General features: G+C 38.8%; 1 protein-coding gene and 1 long non-coding RNA gene across 9 annotated transcripts in view; one reads left to right on the top strand and one right to left on the bottom strand.

The window, feature by feature from the left end:
• Positions 1–5,479, bottom strand: LOC125499925. 6 transcript variants are annotated; one of them, XR_007276968.1, is made up of 7 exons: positions 5,326–5,479; positions 4,692–5,278; positions 4,189–4,567; positions 3,999–4,111; positions 2,795–3,715; positions 2,426–2,701; positions 1,445–2,356 (listed from the first exon to the last, which is right to left on the bottom strand). It is a non-coding gene; the product is annotated as an uncharacterized LOC125499925 (long non-coding RNA). The 6 variants fall into 6 exon arrangements; XR_007276972.1 differs by lacking the exons at positions 4,692–5,278; positions 5,326–5,479 and adding an exon at positions 1–1,224 and having other exon boundaries at positions 1,408–2,356; positions 4,189–4,673; XR_007276967.1 differs by having other exon boundaries at positions 4,692–5,478.
• LOC105692332 (moesin/ezrin/radixin homolog 1) overlaps positions 1–14,559 on the top strand; it is a 29,887-nt gene that overhangs the window by 6,138 nt on the left and 9,190 nt on the right. For 2 of the 3 annotated variants that reach the window (XM_048650240.1, XM_012411455.3), the window contains exon 3: positions 3,775–3,954. In XM_048650240.1, the coding sequence (XP_048506197.1) occupies positions 3,775–3,954 (180 nt within the window). Of the gene's footprint in view, positions 1–2,548; positions 2,710–3,774; positions 3,955–14,559 lie in introns of those variants that run through there. The other variant, XM_048650239.1, reaches the window with a different exon arrangement.

Genomic DNA, 14,559 nt, shown 5'->3' with positions numbered 1-14,559 from the left:
GCATTACAAAAATAACGGATATGTATCATAGTATATTTACGTTCATTCGTTTATCTCGTCACGTTTCTCGTTCATTTATATTATCGTCGCCGTCAACTGATGTGCAATAATTATGATTCAGCCTAAATTAATATCACGACGTTCGAAAATAATTTCAAACTGATTACGAGTTCCTACCATTGCTTCCGTTTCACTTCAACGCGTGCTAAGCCGCGAAACCTTATTGCACAAGTTGGTAATCGAGTTTTCATTTCCTGTCCAACTCGACTCTTGGCACGGACGAGACAAGGGCCTGTACACATACGTATAGGCGCGTGCAGGATCGCCTGGTACCCCGAGGTGTTGAATGTGGTACAAATAGGCGATGGTGTGTATGTAACATATATATCGAACGCATCGCTCGATGGCAATTGAATCCCGTGTGAAATCTGACGTGAGTTTATTTTTTCCGCCTGCGTGTCTCTTGGTCGTATTATTTTTTCTTCTTTTCCCCGTTGGGTTCCGTTGCTGATTTTATCAGGCTAATCTTTATATCGGCGTTCACCGTCTGCCAAGTGTTTGCCGAAGGCTCCGTCACACCCATTATTATGGTAGCAAAATTGTTTCGTTTATATATGTATATATATATATATTACATTGCGTAGACGCGATTACTTCACTGCATGTGCGACCATAATTTACCGTTTAGTTGTGTGATATTCACACACTTTGTTAACATCCGTTATTTCATAAGGAAGAGACTGAATTAAAACGTTATGTTTTTTTTCAAATTTCCAAAGTTATTCATGTACGTCTGGACGCGATAAATATTTCCGCCGTATTTATTAAAGTTCCACTTTTATCGGTCGGTTAACCGAAAAGAACTTTACGCCTCACCAAATCTAATTGTAAGTGACGATGCAGGTTGAGCATGATAATGTTCGGAGTACCGCGACGTCTTTGGTAGTTTGAATCTGTTCATCTGGTACAGTATGCCGACCGCCCACGAATAAAAAAATAGATTCGATCTTGAGTTGCAGGTGAATGGAAATCGGCTAGTCCAACTTTTACGAATCTAGTAGCACTCCGGTGTAGCGACCGTGTGCCTGAAATTGATTGGCGAATATTTGCGCAAGGCGTTCACTGTTCTTAAATAGAGTCGCAGAGACCAGGTTACCCAATGACACCCGGATATGCGTACGTGAAAATTTCTTCTCTATATCTTTACGATGTTGTAAAATACATCTATTGCATATAAAAGATGACGTTATCATTATCGTGCACGTGTTTGATCGAGACGGAGGTGCAATTACACTTAGAGAACAGAGAAGACCGACAGTTTATTGCCCGGAAGCTTGATTGGTCGAGATTAAATAATTCAATGGTAGAGTATATAGCTAGATGCAGGAATAGTTATTTCGTTCTTACGTAGACTGTGCAGCGTAAAGTTATTTCTGGCGGCGGATTTTCTTCCTTTTTTTTTTTTTTTTTTTTTTTTTCAGTTTAAATCTCTGGAGCGAAAATATTTCGCCATTCCTTTTTCGCACGGTAGATCTGTCTAACGTATACGTCTACCATTCCGCCGTACGTTGTGTGCTGCAACACATATGAATGAATCACGGCGAGACAGTCATAAGCGCAACGGATGAAGATAACTGCGATCACTGTCTATTTTTATACCGTTAATAACCCACTCGCAGACATTCTCTTGAATTCAAATGATATCATATGCATAATATTTCCTCCAAAAATTTTTTTCGTTTCACCTTGACGATTCGTACAACGAATTCAGTATGGGGGGGAAAATCGCGAATTGTTCACTGTGTTCATTCCTGAGATAATCGTGGACATTCGAATTCGGTATTTTGCAGTCCTGATGCAGGTGATCCGTCCGTTGATGTCCAGGTTCGGATGTCCCTAAATAATATAAGCGCAATAAGAAAAAAAGCGACAGCCTTTCTCTAATATCGCGACAAAACTTCCCGGAAACTCGGATGTCGTCAAATTACGTCAACGCAACTCTCTAGTTCGCAGTTGTGCTCCGATCTAACTTTTAAATTTGAAGAACCTGCACCTGAGACGAAACGAGTCCGTAGTATAGAAAACTTTGAGATCGTAATCGCGTTCCCCTCGCGAGAGAACGCCATGGATCGAAATTTCAGTGCTGATCCCTTGGGCCAGTAGAGACTTCGGACCATGGGATACGGCGAACCCCATGTCTTCTGGGATTGGCCCACCGTCTGGATTTTATCCTCTCTACTCGAGCTAAAACCGGCGGCTTACCGGCGTCGTCACATGACCTCCATCTTCTTTAGTCCTTTCGCCTTCGCAGAAGGGACGCGTATACGTCGTATACTTGCCCCCCATTGTTCAATATCTGGAAGAGAAACCGAGAAGTTTGATTTCAGAAAATTGAAATAATCTGTGTCGATTGTACGTAACGTACCTCCAATTACTCTCGCGAGTATTCGAATCGTTTGTGTGTCTCGGTTAGTCGATTGGAAGGAAGTTTGTCGTAGTTTGTGGAGTGCTTTTTCAGTGCGTGCGAAGTATATAAAAGGCCGAATTGTGCGTTACGGCATACCACCGAGTGTCCAGTGTCTCGTTCACCTTTGTGCGTTCAGAGGTTTTTCCGTTGGAAATAACCGTGTGTGGATTTTCTCCTTTTCGTTGTATCGCAGCGGTAGCGACAGATTATTCATTGGAAAAATGGTATCCGGCGCTAAAATGGTGAGATGATTTAGTTTTACCATTTGCACGGGGTGAAATTTATTGTCTACCGTGAAACAAAAAGGAGACCCGTTATCTCGCCTACCTTTATACTTCCATTTCGTTCTCACGGTAGTTGCTATAGGATGCGACCTACCTGTCGCCATACAACCGAGCCGGCTCCTGAACTCACGCTTTTCAGATTTACCGTAGTTTCTCCATCGCTTTTCGCTCGAAAGCTTTCTTCTTAATCGATATACTTAGCATTGTATTCCTCCGTCAGGCCCATACGTGCATTAAATTAATCGTAGATTATAATTTTGGAAAAGAATGTCTACGGAGTCTTTGAAAAAATCTGGAATATTTGGCAAGCTATAAGCCGAGGATCATAAGGATTCCACGTATAAGCTGAGATCGATCATATTTCAACAGATTTTTCTTAAGACGTGGTATAAATTGAAACTCAGGGTAAGGAATCGCACACCCAAAATTAGGATCAATTTTCATAATCGTATAGATCGGTGAATCGTCTTCGATTTTACGAATACATGGGTGACATAATATCGATAATACATACGCGTGTACGTAACGTTATAGTTGCTTTTTATATGGTTTACAATTTCCATAATCTCGTGACCCGTCGTACACGAATCGTTACGTAAAATGACGATTCCCAATTATTCTTCAGATGCATCGCGTAACATCTGCAGCATATATTGCAGGCTATTGTTCAGATTACATATATCTGCCTATAATCGTCACATCATATGATCTGCACTGCCTCGTACCGAAGGCCACCTGTTGTGCGTACCGCTCCCCGCGTTTATTCTTTGGAGAAAAAAAATGATTTTTTTTTATCAACGATTGAAAACTCGACTTCTACAAAAATATTCATACATGATTCAGCCGATTAGTTTTCCTATTTTTCGAGTCATCCACTTTTTATTATTCTCACATATACCTCCAGACTTTGCACGTATTTTTCTTATTCTACAGCCTTTGGAAATTCACGATGCTCGACTCGCCACTAAAATGTGCGTAAATGAAATGCTGATATTAATTTTTTTTATCTCGTTGTACAAACAGATGAACGTGAGGGTGACGACGATAGACGCGGAGCTGGAATTCGCGATCCAGCAAACGACAACGGGGAGACAACTTTTCGATCAAGTTGTTAAAACGATCGGTCTAAGGGAGGTTTGGTTCTTCGGACTTCAGTACACAGATAGCAAAGGAGATTTGACGTGGATCAAACTCTACAAAAAGGTAAGCAACGCTTGACAAAAAAATTATCATCGGCTCAGGTTTACCTGTGTACGGAACGAAAGAAAAACTGATAATTTCATTAATTATCTTTCGTGTCCGATTATAAAACGCTGTATAATGTATAACATAACATCATTTCCCCGTTTTGGTCTGGTGCCTGCGAATGGAAAAGTTTAACTTGTAGTTTTTCAAGCGTACGACCTTCTCAAGGTCGCTACACTATAACGATCTTACCGTTTCAACCAACGTAAGTTTAACTTTTCCATCGGTTCGTGTACATATCGTGGCTGAGTAACGTTTGAGACAAATTATAAACCGCTTTGCAATCCCGTTGCAGTAAAATTCAAGTATACTCAATAAGCGTGTTTAGAAAATTTTCCCATATCACTCCTGGTATATAAATTCCAATTAAAAACAGAAAAGAAGTATATTTTACCCGCTATAACTGGTGTAATGTATAATGAATCCTCTCCCCTTTCCAGCGTATCCATAGGCAGTACATATATGGCGCTTAATTCACTTTTAGGATCACCGAATAATTTATGTAGCGACTGCTATAACCGGTTGAAAAAGTTGTTCCGATCAAATTGATCGATTTATGCGGCGATATTGCCTTCGAGAAACGAAAGGAAAGAAATCTCTGGATCACAGCGAGATAATCGTTTGGCAATTCACATGAGGATTTATAGCATCGATCTCGGGCTAACTTTCTCAACGTATTTAATATGCGTACTTACCTATTCGTATAATGAATGTGCATACATTTTGCAAAATCTAAAAATTTTCACGCAACGCATTACAGATGGACGAACTTTCTCATGGCCGTTATACTATATGTATACATTTTATGTGATTATATGGATAGACTTTGACACATATTTGTAAAACACATTCGGGACTATGAGGAGAAGAGATGTTATTCGAATTCAATTCGTATGCGGTGCAGCAGATTATAATCGCCGATGCCCCCAGTTCTCGTGTCCGCGTATGTTAGTTGTTCTTATGCGATGATTAATTCTTCTTTGCGGGCATATGTTTCTCGAGAGAGACGAGCCACTTGTGTCAAGCTGATAAAATAAAAGCGACTCGCGTGACACTTGGTGCGATGATGTCACCTCTTCAAGCTCTCGTGGGATACTTTGCACCATCTTTATTGCCACCTATACGAACTCTACGAGCTGTGACACCACTTTTTAATTTACCAGGTTTTTTGGTTTCCAAATTTGATCCTCGCATTTTGGAGCGAGTATCGCCACTCCACTGTCGAAGCCTCTCGCCGAACGACATTAATTTTCCAAAATTTTCGATGAGGAATTTGAAAGTTCTGTAAAAAACATTTCATTAAGGATCGAAGAGAAGCGGCGTGCGTACCTTACGGAACGCGAACATGGATGCCGATATATGCGAATATTATACATCGCAGAGTCGTCATGGTTGGTGGCTTTCACTCACGACGCACCTTCACCTTGACACAGTCGAGACAAACGATCGGTCGGTTCGCAACTGCAGCTAAACCACCGCTATGCTCTTTAACAGCAAGTGACACACATACCTTTGTGGACGAGAAACTTGTATAATGTAATTTATATTCACTCGAAGGTACGCTACTTTGGCTAGACCATTTTCAAGCGAATTATTTCACGATCAATTTCATTAATTGCAGATTATCGCGAGGGGTGTGGTCGCCCCGACTTTCAAATTACTTGTTTGAACGAGGATTCGGTTTTACCGACCAACCACTGTGACCGTATAGTTAAAATTATCATGTTTCGGGTCATATAGTCTACGAACATTTCTCAAGAACCGTGAATTTATTCCTCGCATGAGCTAAACGACTGGGGAATTTGAGAGAATGATTTTTTAAAACTCTCGTTCAATTTCCATCGTGGTATGCTTAAAAGATGATTACAAATCGCCGATCCTATCGGCTCATGAAAAAGTTCAATGAAATTCAATTTCAGAATAACGATATTTGTCAAATCGATCGGCCGCGACACTCTGTGTACAGAAGAAGGTATTCGGTGCTCGTTATTCATTCCGTTATTTCACAAAAGAATATTATATAGAACGCCGGAAACGGCTGTGAGCACGGGAAAAATTCAAGGCTGGAGCTCAACGCGGTCAACGGCGGAAACTTTAATGGGAAAGATGCGCGACCTCAGCGAATATAAAAAAATTTCAATTCCGTTTCTAATAACGGCTAATGATTATGCGTATTAAAGCTTTTGTTATTTCTGTATACCCGCGCGAGTCGTTTCAAGAATTGTAAATTATCAACGCGATAAAAATATCGATGATAATCGATTGGTATTTTTCAAATAATTTCTGAATTTTTATACGTCTGCAATAAAATGATTAAAAATTTATTCTTGCGGTAAATTTCATCCGTTTATTCTATGTATACGGTTATATTCTCAGTCGATATTGTCTTTTTTACTAAATCGTCTGTGTAAAACATTGTGGAGTACAGACCGTATGTATAAATTAAACGCTATTATGACATTATCGCGCGGCAGTAATAAAGTTTAAATACAAACACGCCGCAGGAGCTGAAATTAAATAAAAATATATAGCTCTAAACATTTTTATCTCACGCAACAATATGCCTGGGAAACGATTATGATAGCGCGCACCTCGGTGCCGTGCCCCGTTCGATGCAGTAGGTACTTTTGCATCTCGTTTCCCAAAGTCTTCGTAGTTCAACCGATTTTACAGCATTCGATCGTCGAAAATGTTCGATAACACTCGTCGCATATCGTCAGCCACTTTCGGCGATTGGTCACTGTCCTGCAGCGGTCATAAAACGATTCATCACGTTTGTACGACGTATAGTTAATTCGTGCTCGATCGTGATATACGACCTCACAGATATCTACGCTGTATGATCGGTACAAACACGCACGTTTAAACCCTAACTCGTGCGTATTGGAACATCGCGCCCCAGATTGATTGATACGTGTTTATTTTAAGACGTAAATTTGAAATTCTGTCCCTTGCATGCCTATCGTCATTGTCCATACGATATCGCATCGCACCTCTGTACAGACGTGTAATATGGTACGTTTTTGGACTCAGTTCGAGTCGGATCGTTTTCAATGATTTTCGTCTCTGCTGAGATATGCAGCAGTTCGTCAATTCGGGAAATGACTCACTCCGTTACATCGTCGCGCTTACCTCACCTGCTGCAGCTGTTCAACATTTTTTATTGTATACATACGTATCTTAGATCTTTAGAATTCCACGTGATTTTCAGCGAGACGTTTCTCCCGCACACCTGTATGCCTGTGTGTAGATTTTGTATGTGTGGATACACGATGACTGATCATCAACGCGATTTATCTTTGTTTCATCGCCGAGGAATTTTAGCTCGTAAAAATTTTTTTTCCTTTCCACTTCTCTTTTTTGATTCATTGCGGAGGATGTGTTTATTCGAAGAATCTGCTCGCCAACGCGTAACGCACCTAGCGTTAACGCTAAATCCCGCAATGTGTCGCATAAATTTAGTTTGTTCTCCATTCCAAGTTATTAGTACGGTCGTACGATACATTTACGAGTTGTCTAGAAATTAAAGCGATAGAAGAAGAAGAAAAAAAATCTCATTCAATTTCCATCGCGTTTATTGTACGATGCTCGTAATTACGAGTGTGTAATATACGTGTGATACGCTATACATCACAAACGAATGAGCTGTTCTCGAAAACTAACAGTTTATTTCATAGTATTAGACTGTAACTAAATACTACAATTCAAACTAGAGTTGAACAGTTAATTAGTTAATTTCTATTTTGCTGGGACTATGATAATACGCGATAACATTGTTTCATTGTAAATACTCACGCTTAGAAATGACGCAATGTCGTTCTAATTATCGGCTAGAATTCAAATCATTTCGACGTATATGTACAATCGTGATATATGCCACCTACATATATACCCGGTAGTTTGAATTTCGCAGCTTTGTCGCCGAGAAAGTAGCGACTTAAATCTTTCGTAATTCAGAAAACATATAATTGATCAAATTTTCGACCGCTCGATATACGTACGTTCGTTTATTGAGGGGGGAAAAATTTCTTTATCTCGATAAATAATTCCTAGAGTGAAATCGGATCGTTATACATTGATGTATACAACATCTCAATAATAAATTGAGGAAAACGAGGTGAGTCCGTAAAGCGTATTTTGAAATGACAGTTATGGTTATTTTTTAAACGGGGTCATTTATTCGATGAATCATAAGTTTGCTGTATTTTTTTTTGCCCCTCAACCGCCTCCGTTATAATTTTGCACGGAGAAATTTTTAATAAGACGAATGTTAAGCGAGCCCATATCTTAATTAATATCACAAAGCTGCCGGAGAATAGGTCAATGAACAGGTCACGCGTCCGAGTGTTGCTTTTTCGAAACTTCGGCATTTTTTTTTTTTTCTTAATAATTACATTATTATACATCCACGATTTCTCCAGAATCTAACGCACTCGGGACGGTGTAGGTATCAATTTGTGTTGAACATGTGAAACCTGCGAGTGATGAACGTCGAAAAAAGAAATATACAGATTCAATATTTCTTCAACACTCTGTACAACACCTGTAAACGAATTGACGTTCGCGCAAGATCGGTACACGTAGTCTTTCGAAACTCAACACCGTTATAATAACCAATCATATTATCTCTCGTTGAAGCTGACCTGTATATTTTTTCTCATCGTTTAACAAGTGTAATGATTTCGCTTGATTTTATCATAAAAGTATATACCCGATGTATCTATAGAAGAAATATTTCGTTTTACAATTAGTATTCCTCTGCATTTGTGGTGTGTAAATAGCATATCGATGTATAGTAGTTAGTATTATCCCGTTGGCTGGATTCGTTCCGATTTTGTAAAGTTACAATCCTTAGCTAGAGCGTTGAAATCTCCTATGAGAATAATTTTCGGTCATTACAACCGAGTAGCCCGAATCGCGATATTCTTTACATTTATACGAGGTGTTCCACGTCAACTTCGTCATGTATACTGGCCCCGGTGAGGTATTTTTTCGGAGTACTTTCTACGCGCCGAAAAAGGAAATGCGATATCTCAAAATGGAGATATCGATTGAGAGGGTCCGAACCTATGCTAGATGAAATTTACATGGAATGCACCGCGTATAACGTACGTGAAATTTTCGCACGCTTAATGTACGTCCCGTTGTGTCTGTGACTTTCACGCAGCCCGAAAGCATGATCACTAGGGTGGTGAAGAAGGAGGTGAAGAAGAAGGTGCGCAGATTACGCGGACGTTCAGATTCAGATACCGACGATGACGAGTTCGAAGATGATTTGGTAAGTCTGCAGCACGGCGTCGCGTAGCAGAAAAATGAGGGTGCGGGTCGCCGCGAATTTCATTAATCCATGGCAGAGAAAAGAAAAGAAATAAATGTGCGTCGGTGCGACTCTCGTAACGATTTTCAGGTCACTCCGTAGATCGATCGATATACTTAAAACCGCTGCGGAAATGGAAGGTTCTGGTATAGGTTACGTAGAAATGGATCATGATACAAATATAATTATAGGCGTTAAGGCCACAGGTGTCTTCCACCTGCAATGCCGTGTATAAGTTCCCCTATTTCGACATCGTGTGTTTCTCTCGGGGACCGGCACACCGGCAGATACGCGTGTGATACAGGTTTGCGGTTTTACGTAATCGTTTACATTTTACCTCTCCTTCGTCCGACTATTACCACCACTAACGGTTACAGCAACGAAAACGACAGAGTTTTAATGGGGCGTCGCCGTTGCTCTAGCGAATACCTCGAATACGTTTAAGCGTTTACGTTTACGTTTAACTATACCATGTATTGCCCGTTATCACGGTCACGTTTTACTTTGCATTGTTACTACACCTATTTCCGAGCGTATTTCATTGTAGAAGTTGACGATCACATCAATGGCTGGAGATCGGAAGGACGTAGTGAAAATCTATTTTCATTCCGCATTTGATTACTTCCTTTTCCGCCTCGCCGTAAGATTTTATGAAATTTGGCCCATTTTCTGTGGATCACGCCCTTCTGCTTTTCAGTCCTCCTTGTTACGACCTCGAGAAGGTGGAGTAGGTATGCAGAAAAGCTTTCCATACGTGTCCCGGAATTCAACCGATAGGGATTACGTCATGATACCTGCAAAGTCTAAAGGTGTTTGCAAAAACAGCGACAGAGAAAAAGAAATGATTAAAAAAAATTCACGTTCACGCAGCTGTGATTAACGATGATTAGCGGGTCGATTTGGGTCATCGATGTGTTTTATGTAAATATCGCTCGATGCTGCAGCTGGAGATGTGATTAGAGGTATCTCTAATCTCTTTATTTCCCCACTTCCCCCAGTTTATATGACGTTACTCGACGTCGATCACATTATGTCATTGAAATCTTATGTATATTATTAATAGTACACAGCTATACACACCTGCACTATGCAGAGATAAGAAAAAATCTTCAATAGTCACATCCAATAACGTGTTATTTTAACGATCCTCATATAGTTCACGTGTTAACGGTCTTTTTTTTTCGTTTTTTTGTTTTTTCTACTTGGTGAATAGAGATAAGACACATTATTATTGATATTTGATTTCACGGGCGACGTTACGTGGGTACAATTCACATATGTACACATTTTGTGTTCTGATTCATCAGGTGACGTCATTATAGTTAAACTTTTCCCCTTTACTCCGTCGGAATACCGTGACGTATTTTTAATGAATTTTATCATATTTCGTATGTTAATACGCGCGTCTAAAAATAAATGATATTCATATCATACGAGTACATATTTTCATGTACGTACTACATTTTATGGAGAGAACAGACAATCCCGTGAGTCGTTGATTATTGAGAATATTATTCGTAAAAATCTCATCGACGCTGATTGGAATAATTTCATTTCAATTAAAATCCTCCAGCCTATTGATATCGCAAATTGTGAACAAATGAGATAGGGTTATCTCTTGATATAACGTTTACGATATGGCTACCGCAAATATTCATGGGTTCAAATTTGGATTTTCACATTTGAATGAATTAATCAAAAAATCAACTCAACGAAAACCATCTGTAATATATTTCTCCCTTTTTTTTTTTTGCCTTTCATGTCTGTGTAATGATCTGATTCATTCCGCACATATTTCCACATAATACCGTATCAATTAGTCCTCTTACTTGCATCTATATATAGTTCGATTTCATTTTCTAATTATACTTACAGATCGCTGCAACGATCGATCAATCTTTATTAGGTACTTTCCGTTGTATATTTCCATAATATTATTTTACACCGCGCGTTATAGGTATAGGAAAACTAGGATAATGTACCCTGCTTTCATGCTCGTAGGTCATCGAGTTCTTTAAAGCTCGATGAACGCGAAACGAAGGATAAAACGAACGGGAAACTAACGATATTAATAATAGCAGTAACTACTCATGTTCTTGGAAGAGTCATAAACGATACCGCTCACAGTTTCCGCCAAGACTGCAGACCGGAAGTCACGATAAATTTTCTGAAAAGGGTCAACCGGTAGACTAAATCCTCTTCGAAATCCTATTATACTTCGCTGCAGTAAAGGAAAAATGAGACTTAAGATGAAGCAGTTTTAAGTCCAAAGACTAAAGATTATTTTCTTTTTTCTTCTTTCCTTTTTCATGCTCACGTATTATGTGGATATATGCCAACAACACCTTTATAAAATTGATGACAAAAGTCTGGCAGCATCGGTTCGTCATAATATCACGTCGAATAATAAAAAATGAAAAAATATCCATCCATAATTCACCTATAAGTATATATCTGACTCATTACACCTCGTAGTCCTGCAGATCGCGGACTCGTTGATGGACATTTCCTTTTTTTTTTGTTTACTTCTTTTTCTTTTTCTTACGTCTTTTTTTAAGTTCCTGGTGAGGTGGCCTCCGTTCTCCGTTATGTTACGTCATCTGCGGTATAAGGAATATTCATACACGTATACATACATATACATATGTGCGCGGGTACGAGTTTACCGTGAAGATATATTACGGCTGTGATATTGCAGACCTACATACGTATTCGTGTACGTTTTACGATTAAAGAAAAAAAAAAAAAAATTGAAAAAACAGAGAAAAAACCAGCTATGTACAGTATATATGAGCGTATCAGAGAGTTAATAAATGCCGAGTTTCTCACTGGGCCAGGGACTTTGGTTTTAATATCATCATGCTATACTTGTATAGCTGCCCTGACTTAATTCGTGACAAAGTTAACAACCGATATGGTCAACGAAGGCTGTAATGAAAGAAAACCCTTTGACAACGAGTATTTTATGACTATCCGTGAACAAGAGTATACACATGGTATTGTATGTGAGAAGAACAATTCCTCGCCTAGTCGTAAGTAATTTTAACGGGAAAAGGAGAGAAGTTATCTTATCAGAGTATACCTAACGTATAACCGACCTTCCGGCACTCGCCCAACAGACAACCGTTCGTTTTCCGATAAAGTCTTCAGCGGCGTCGAGGAAGAATTTTTAATTTTTGTGATCAAGCCGATGTAGGATTGCCGTAAAGAAGTTTTTTTTATCCTTTTTGAATTTTTTTCCATCTGTTCCTTCTCCTTCAAATTCCCACTCTTCGATTTTTCAGGTATTTTTAACGATTAAATGAACGTTAATTCAATTCTCAGTTCTCTCTCAACCCAAACATATACGATATTCGTATGGTAAAATAAGTTCCCACTTTTTGTTATTTTTTTAATTTTTTTGCTTTTACTCGCTCGATTATTGATTCAAAGCCGGTGTATAGTCTGCCGATATATAGTATGGCCGCGGATTCATGCAGGTAGATGAAAATAATATAGGAATACATTACGATTATATGTTGAACGAGGAAATGAGAGACACAGAGATCCTCGGGTGGCTTTTAGAGTGTCCATGCAGAAATACGCCATTTTACTAAGAGATTGCCCTCGCGCAATTCGCAGCGGCTAGAAGATCTCGGGATTGAAATGGCGCGATAATGCGAGGGTTATGCAATTCCCATCGTTCTTGTCGTTACGGAAACGAAAAAATAAGAGACCTTGGCTAGTCCGAGGATATTTTGGGATATCGATCAAACCCGTAGCTGCGATGACGTTTGAAAATTATTACCGCAAGACTCGTTAATCGTAATCTGATATTGATGTACCTGTATAGTACATCATCTATGCGTGATCCGAAGTTTACGTGGCCGATGTGAAATCCGCAACTCGCAATTTTTTAAAGATAATTATACGTACGTACAATTCCTCGTACAATTCGGTAGCGTCATCAGACTATTGTAAATCACCGAATATAGATAAGTACGTCTGTTTATATTACGGTACAATGATACGTGGATAAAATAGATATCGACGTAATGTCTGGAGTAATGTTATTCGATTTCAATTTTATTTGACGCAACGCATCAGGTGCTCAGTCTGCAACTTTCTGCCAGCCGATTCGATGTCTTAGACATGAATTTACCGACGCGTTTTTCATTTATCAGAGAAGGTGGTATACATCGCAAGGTGAAATGAGAACGATGGCAAAAAGGTAATGGATTATCTGAACAATTAGCTGGAAATATTAATTGTCTAGAAACATGCGTCAGGTTCAATTTAGTTCTGTACAATTCAGAAATGAAATATTGTAAAAAAAGAATCGGAATGCGCCGCATATAATTATCTGAATTTAGGAAAATATGTACTCCACGTATGTCCTTCGTATCCTTCGAATCCTTCAAATCCCTAAATCGAAGTCGTTTTTTACATGTGAATATTTTATTGCATTACGAACTTCAACTTATACCACACCGTAAATATGAGACATGTAGGAATATGATGCCTATAAAATTATGGTCCTCTCAAAATTCTTTTGATACTTTGTACACAACAACTACCTTACATTATTAAACTACATATAAAATACTTTAATTTTACTGTATTTCTATTCTTAAAATGCACGCAAACATAAAATGAACAACTGGAAGAGTGGATATTCATTCTTATCTAGGGTAAGCAAAATAACAAACAACCATTTATGGCGTAACATGTTAACAATTAATTATAAATGTAATGCATGACACGTTATTCATATTGTAGAATAAACCTCGAGTATGTATAGATTGTTATTTTTTCGAAATTGCCTAACCGCGGAAACTGCAAGTTGCGGTCCATAGTGAGCTTAGTATAATCAATTGATGTGGATTGAAAAGCGTATCTGATTACAAACATATGTAACTGTTTAAGGGACTGTGTTACTTGTAGCATAACGTGACACCCCATGTCGATTCAAACAAAACACCAAATTTTTCGAATTTTGTTTCAGATAAAAAATACAACTTTTTTTTAAATATACTTGGTCTCAAAGCTCATAAAGCTCATTGAGAAATTCGAACACGAGTGCAAACATTTTTTGGATGCTTTGAGGTTTATATCGTGCAAAAATTGGAAAGAAATAATAAATCATAGTCGAAAGTTGGTCGAGTTGACATGGATAATTTCGAATTCATGCATAATATTTGGCATGCTAATACTGTTCTGGTCCTTGGTCACGATGATTTCGTTATTTGACAGGTTGTATTTATGGA

The sequence above is a fragment of the Athalia rosae genome, chromosome 2 (genome assembly GCF_917208135.1).
Source record: "Athalia rosae chromosome 2, iyAthRosa1.1, whole genome shotgun sequence".
Lineage (NCBI taxonomy): Eukaryota > Metazoa > Arthropoda > Insecta > Hymenoptera > Athaliidae > Athalia > Athalia rosae.
The sequence above is the reverse complement of the archived record's forward strand: the minus strand, read 5'-3'. Positions and strand labels throughout refer to the sequence as shown.